Source organism: Corvus brachyrhynchos, unplaced genomic scaffold (genome assembly GCF_000691975.1).
Source record: "Corvus brachyrhynchos isolate BGI_N302 unplaced genomic scaffold, ASM69197v1 scaffold175, whole genome shotgun sequence".
NCBI lineage: Eukaryota > Metazoa > Chordata > Aves > Passeriformes > Corvidae > Corvus > Corvus brachyrhynchos.
In genome coordinates, this window is record NW_008238448.1 from 1,236,502 (window position 1) to 1,244,059 (window position 7,558).

A 7,558-nucleotide genomic window follows, 5' to 3' on the forward strand; every position below is an offset into this window, starting at 1 on the left:
TCAGTGGGCAATATCCCAGGGGTGTAACCTGGCCTTGATTTACCCAGAGGAATGTGTGTTACACTGGGTGAATGGCTGTTTGTGCTTTGAGAAAGGAGAAACACTGAAGTTTTTCTGAAATCAGGACTGGCTTCCAATGCCTTATTTACAAGTACCTCTTAATGAAAACCAGGAATACTGAAAGTCTTCAGGAAGGCTGAGCTCTCATAAACAGTGCTTTCTACTTGAGGAGCATCTGGTAACTGACAATGGGCTAGATTTTTATGAGTATGTAATTGATTTTACACAATATATTCCATACCTATGAATATTGATAGAAAAGGGATAAGACTTTTCTTTGGTCTGTCTCGTAAAATGATAGACTAACTGACTTCCCCTGACAAAAGGGTTTCTGTTTCTCCTTTTCTTTTAATGTGATCTATGGGCTATCAAGGACCAGTATCAGTGCAAAGTCTGTGGAAACAGCTCCATCTGCATAAACCCACTTTTAGTGTCTGTGTTTCTGCCACTGTCATCTAGATGGCTTACTTCTTCTTTTTGCATTTATTTTGAAATAATTTTATTTTAGGTAAACACAAATATGTGAATGATACAACTTTCTCTCCTGGTTGGTAAATCAGTCAGAAAAGCATGCATTTAGGCAATAATATATAAGAAAATAAACAATCAAGCAAACCTCTCTCCCCAAAACACTCCACACCTCAACCCTTGACTAACTTTTAGAAGTACCACAGGCTACATTGCATAGTAAACCACAGATACATATTTTGATAGTTTTCATTAAATTATAAATCAGAGGATGTACTTAAGGCTAAGACTCTGTCTTAAAGGAACCTCTTGTTTGAACGTAAGGTTGAAACTTATCGGATATTTCCTGTCTGGACAAAGGAGTCTGGGGGCTAGTTGCCATTGCTGTTGTAAATGTGGCTTATATTTCTAAAGATATTGATGTATCAACCTCCATTTTTTACAGTGCCTATTGAAAGCAGCTTTTAAAATACTTAGTACAAAACAAAAAGGAAAATATAGCTGTTATGCCTGTATTTCTTCCCAGACTGCCCCAGTATGTTATTAATAATGTAACTCTGACATGAATTTTGACCAAAACTGCAAAAAAAAAAAAATAAAAAAAATCCTGTCTTTTTGCCTGATCACTATGAAATTGTCCCATTGCAAGAAAAGGATTATTTTTCCTAGGGTTCTGCATGCTGAATCCTGCATCCATTGCATCAAAATGTTCTGCAGAAATGATTTCTCCTTTCTAGGAGAGAAAGAAAGAGAATTGTCAAATCCAAGAAAATATTTTTAGGCCCCCAGGTTATAGAGAGTCCTTCATGTTTCAGCTCTTGATATTTGAACCCTTAATGCCCTCCTATTCAACTTTTTCCCTCCAGTTCTGAGGACTAGTATTTTTCTGAGGGCAGCCCAGGTACTGGAATGCACAAATAAGATGTGCTTCATCTTCAAATACTCTTTAAGGAAGACAGAGAAATGAGGAAGAGATTTCCTCTTTGAATTCTATAGTTTGATGGGCAAAGTAAGAATAGAAATAATAGTGATAATTTCTAAAGCATATCTTGCATTTTTTTCCTTCATGATATGCAGTGACCAAGGCTGATTCCTGAAATCATGATTATGAACTCATCCATTAGTTTGAAAAAAACGTAGTATTGCACTTCAGTGTGGCAGTAGGGGGTATGGTAGGTAGTGTTTTCTGTAGTTATGTGGCACCAGAGGCTTTAGGAAAAACTAGGTAACAGTATAGTGGCATCTTATGGAAAAAAAGACAGAAATGCTATCCATTTCTTCTGGTGAAAATATTCTCAGGTATGAGGGGGAGATCTCTAACCTGTGAAGCACAAGAAACCTGAAAAAAACTCCATCTTCTTTTTTGTTTTTCTTGTTCTGATGTTCTTCCTCTCACAAGTCTTCAGTGCAAATTCCCACTTCTTTTACATGAAAATAATTTATTTTGAGACATCTAAATTTGAGGGGGAAAGGGAACGAGAGAGAGGCCAAAGGCTGCAGTTCTGTTTGAGCTAAGCTCTGCCAGGGCTGGCAACTGTCTGGGCAGTGCAGCTTTCCTGTCTGGGACTGCTTCAGCCTCCTCCATTGACCAGTGAGCCAAGAACAAAACACTTGGTGCCAAGCTCATGTTCAAGGATGCAAGTACCAATAGACCTTCTCAGTGTGCATCTTCTGCTCATGCTGCTACCATGTGACCACAAAACAGGGTCATGCCCTGTGCACTCCATATCTTAACCTGCTAGAAATGTTTGAGATCATTTTTACACATACATTTTCCCTGTACTTCAGTATTTCTGGGCACACAAGGTGGGTAACAGATACTTAATAACAGTCAGATAATAGATAGTTTGGAAGGAATATCAGTTTAAAATGTTTATGGTGCATGAAGGCCGTGAGTAATTTGTCCCAGGAATAGGAAATCATGCAGAGCCTGATACCAAAATGTATTCTACTGGAAAGATAAGACATTTTTCAGTGTGCCAACTGCCTACTTCAGAATTTCAGTAACATTAATTTATAGGGCTTGTGCTACTATTTTGTGACAATAATAACTGTTCTTACGGAATACACCTGGAGAGATTGAAGAGCCTAAGTGATATTTTGAGGCTGTGAGTGTGTATATATGATGAGTTTGGGTTTTATTTTATAAGGTGAATCATGTGTTTATGCCTCATATCTGTCTTCTGTTACAAGCTTGTATCATATTACTTATGCTGGAGTCTAATGAGTGTATAGAGAGATTATTAACAGCCATCAGTAACTGAAAAATGTCACAGAAAAAAAGAAAACTGACCTAGTATATGTGTACTTCTGTAGATATATTGAAAGTGAGAAAATAAGGTGGGAAACTAGAATGACAAGTATTGAATAAGGACATATATATGTATGCTAGAAACTAGGTAATACTAAGGTTCATAAAAATGAGAAAAGACTGTACAAGAGGAGAAATAAAACTGTATATTAAATATATTTTAAAGTCACATAAATGTTTTTTGCTTCAAAGACCAAAAACTTGCTTGCATACTAGAAAAAAAAAGAAATGCTAAGATATGAATAGGATTAGCAACTGCTCACCATTGCTATTAAAATACTTTAAGTCCAGAGGAGCTGTTTTTAAAAAGAGTTAAATTCATTGACATGAGAAAATCATTATGTAATTGCAGAGAGAAAAGTAACTGAGGAAGTAATACTGTACCTGTGCTAAAACCAGGAAAAAATGCATAATACTAAGTGCTCTACTGAAGGCATGTTATTTTATGCTATATTACTACACCCCCAAACTTGCACTGTAACCATTAGGTATCTGCAGAGAATTTTTAGGCCCACACACAGAACTGGTTATATGATGAGGCAGTCTTGGGACTCAAAATCAATTGCTGGCATACCTGAGCCACTTTCTTTGCATGCAAAGATCTCACAGGAATGGACAGTGGGTCTTCAATGACCAGGTGGCTTAAATTCTGCCTAATTTACTGTCATTAGTATGTCCAAGAACAGTACTGCAGTCACACACTGTATTGCAATGATCACAGAGTTTAGGATCATGGATGGGCCCTTTAGGATCATGCACTGGTCAGTGACAAGGGCATATTGGCTCCAGAATTATCTCCTATTCTGTCTGTCTTGGACTATTTACCAGTTTATCCCCATAAGGTAGCTAAAGGAACTGTTGCACTGGAAGCAATGTAACTGTGGAACTGTGCAGCACAAGCTACAGAAGAATGCAGGAATGAATGCCCATGAAGCAGCACAGTGTAAAATCTGTGCTGCTTCTGGCACCTGAGACAACTCGGTTAAAGCTACCTATGGCATCTCTACAGTAGACTGCAGATAGCCTGTTGGAAAAGGAGAAAGCAGGGGGGAAAAAACCACCAGGAAGGGGTGGTCAGAAGTGTGAATAAACCCACATAAATTTGAGTCTGTGTTCAATGATCAGGTACTCTTACACCAGTCTTGGATACTTTCATCCTCAGCTTCCAGATGCAGCTCACTCCACTGCAGGAACTGCCTAGTGCACAAATTCTGTGTCAGTTCAGTAATCTCACAGTTCACACAGTTTAGAATGCCCTACAGAATCAGATGTGAAAGGAAACATGTACTACCCATGACCTGTGTTCAGTGATGTCCAGGTTTACAGTGACACATTTATACTCTATGAATATCTGGATGCTCTAAAGCAACCAGTGGAGAATATCACAACATACTTTTTAGTGAGTTACAACCCATGACCTTTCAGTATTTTGGGATGGTAACAATTTCTAATGGAAAGTCATCTGATCCCATCATTTCAGTTTCCTCAGCAGCTTTATCCTAATTTGCAGTTTTGTTTTAAATTTTTAAATTAAAAGAATGTTTAAAGATGAATTTACTGGGTTAAGACTAAAGCAGAGTGTTCTGTCTAAAGTATTGGCTGAACTTTTACGAAAGGCACATGGGAACCCAACTTCTAAAAATCATCCACCCAGCAGATCTTTGCCTTGAATAGGGCAGTCTGTACATCCAAGGACATTCCTTGGGATCTATTTTGACCCTTGGGTTTCCTCAACTCGGCAGAATTGTTTTTCAGAGGTAGCCAGGGAATGTTTAAAGGCACTGAATGCATCAGGTGTGATTTGGTATAAAAGGAAAAGAAATAGCAGTGAGAATAGGGAAGGAGGCATAGACTGCTCTTCTGTTTGTTTTATGTGATGCTGCATGGTACTACAGAGAGATCACCTAAACACAGCTATGGCATTGTTCACTGGGAAGATTTCGATTTGCCTTTGGAGGCAGGTGAACTTGGAGGATGTGATGGGGTGCAAATTGTGATTTCTTCAGGGGATTTTCAGACAAGAAGTAGATCAGAGTGAATAACAGTAGTTATTTACTCACTTCTGAGCACCAGCATTTCATTGGTAAACCAAGGAAAACATTTCCAATATATTTGTCCATTGCACTTTAGTCAGTGTGGAGCAGAGCTATTTTCTCTCACTCTGGAAATGCAGTTTGGATTCCTAAGGAACTGTATTCACTTTTGTTCCCAGTTTCCTAGCATAAATTTAGGAACTGCCAAAGTAGTAAGTACTACATGTCTGTGGATAGTTTTTTCAGGAAAAATGAAATAAAGCCTTACTCAGAGCATCCAAGTAACTGCTCAACTAATGCCTTGATGAGCTGCAGCAGTAACTAATAAATACACAGCTCTAACTGTTAAATACTTCAACTAAAGCTCTTTTATGGTTCTGAAAACCTCAAGCTAGATGAGGTTCTTAAGCTAAACTCAAAAAGACAATGAAAGAAATCTTTGCCTGGTTAAAGGTACAATCACTGGTGTTACACTATCTTCTCAATTTTTAATGGGGACTAACAGTTGAGAAGATACATCACTGGCAGGAGGAAAGCATACTGATTTCCTCGTGTCTTCACCCATTCCCAGAGCAGAGAAGTACAAGAGTTGCCAAGAATCTCATTTGCTCTTTCATTTCTAGCTTTACAGAATAGAAATGCATCTAGCTGAGAATGCCACCAAAAATTTGCAATTAGTAGGGTAAACAGAAAAGCATTATTATGAACTTGTCCATAAGCACAAACAAAAGGCACAACAACGTACCCCAATTTTTGTACCTAGAAATAAGAAATAACTTTCCAGAAGGTGGATTGAACCTTATAAAATCTTAACTACCCTCACTTGGAAATACTGCAGTTGTGACAAGTCAATTCAGCAAAGATGTATAATGTGATTTGAAAATGTAGAATGGAGTTTAGTGAGTAATTGCAGTGCATTGCTAAAAGGAATAAAAGATCTGAAACACAAATTGATGTGTTTTTCTAAAAGAAAATACAGTAAGTTATCTCTCCAGCACAGCAAATGTGTAAACAATAATAAAGAAAGAAACATTTTCCAGGGGAGACTTGCAGCACTCTCTGAGAAACAGTCCATCAATGCATCTGTGTAGGAAACCTGGGAACTACATCTCCCCTTTGCTGTATGGGTACTACAGCTCTCCTATTCCATTATTGTCAGGAGTACAAACGTAAAGTTTTTCCCTGACCTTTTTTCTTTGACAGTCACAAAGCTTTATTTTGTTTCAAGAAATCAGGAAAAAGAGCACTTTGAAACTATGTTCTTACCAGACCTCCAGATATGCACAGATGGCAACATAAACAGTCTCATTAGTTAAAATCAGGAGGAACAAAGCATCTCAGAGCTGTCTGTGAGAAAAGCTGTTAAAAACAGGGTCTGAAGTGATTTCTGAAGAGGAGGCAAATGTCTTTGCCAGCTGCAGAAATACAGAGAAGAAGGAAATTTGAAATCCTCCCCCTTTACACACAATTTCTAGAGCTCCTTGTCAGTATGTATTAGATGACTGGCTGAGAAACAGACTATTTTCACAATGGGAAGCAAAACCCTGAGCAATGGCTGCTGTTACAAAGTATTAAAAGACAGAGCACAGAAAGCAGCTGAAGTCAAACAGAGAGAGGAAATGTTTGTTGTAAAAGAAAGCAGAAGAATAAAAACAATGAAAGACTGAAGGAGAATGACCAGAGACCAGGAGAAAAAGTGTGTTAGGGAGAGATCCTAAAGAAGTGCAGAGGAGCACAAGGAATGAACTATTGAGGTCTTTGCCTCTCACCACTATGATTGTTATCTCTGTATTTTTATTTTGGCAGAGAATCTGATCGCAATCTCTCACCCCTAAACTTTTCTCACCTGTCCACAGCGATCGCTGTCATGGAGTAGATGCTGGCGAAGACAGCTGTGATTGGGAAAAAGTTGTGGAAGCGGCAGTAAGCCTCTCCAAAGTACCACTCACTGTGCAGTGCATAGATGAAGTTGATGAGAGTATTGAAAGCAGCCATGGAGGCATCAGAGAAGGCCAGGTTCACCAGGAAGTAATTTGTCACTGTCCTCATGCGCTTGTGAGCCAGGATAATCCAGATGACAATAAGATTTCCAAAAACAGCTACTGCCACCACACCACCGTAAGCCAGAGACCACAGGGCAATGCGCCAAGAAGGTTGTACGAACTGATTGGAGAAGTTGCCCTCCGAGGAGGCTACAGGGGCAGAAGTATTTGCAGCTGGTGCTTCTGGTGCCTGTCCCCAGGGATTGCCTGCTTCAGCAAGGCTCACATTCCACCTGCTGCTCATGCTCATGTTCCAGTTGGCTGTGGGGACCAAAGTCATCTTGGGTGTTCCTCTCCTCTCTTCCAGAAATGATGTACCTCTCCCACCTCCCTCTCCCAACCCTCCAAAATCCCCAGCACCAGGTAAGAAGAGGGAAGGAAGAAAAGGGGAAGTAAGGCAGCTGAGCAGGTACTGGGAAGGAGAGCTCTGTGAGAAAAAATCTTCGGCTATGCTGCTCAAACTGTTAGAAATGCTGTAACAGACACGTCAGGAGAGCTACCTCAGAGTAGAACAGCATCCTACTTCTCCTCTGTACAGCCTCGTGCTTTTGATTTTGCTCAAGGAGAAGGGGACTGGGAGCCAAGGCACGTTTTATAGGCTTGTGAGTTCCCAGCGTCATGAAGGGAGTGGAGCGATAAACTCC

The 7,558-nt window shown here is 39.5% G+C and overlaps 1 protein-coding gene across 1 annotated transcript in view; it reads right to left on the minus strand.

Annotated features, from left to right (window-relative positions):
* Positions 1 to 7,552, minus strand: part of TACR3 (tachykinin receptor 3) — a 38,216-nt gene extending 30,664 nt beyond the window's left edge. The window contains exon 1 of the mRNA XM_008635600.2: positions 6,719 to 7,552. Coding sequence (XP_008633822.2) covers positions 6,719 to 7,194 — 476 coding nt within the window. The 5' untranslated portion in view covers positions 7,195 to 7,552. The remainder of the gene's footprint in view (positions 1 to 6,718) is intronic.
* Positions 7,553 to 7,558: the final 6 nt, after the last annotated feature.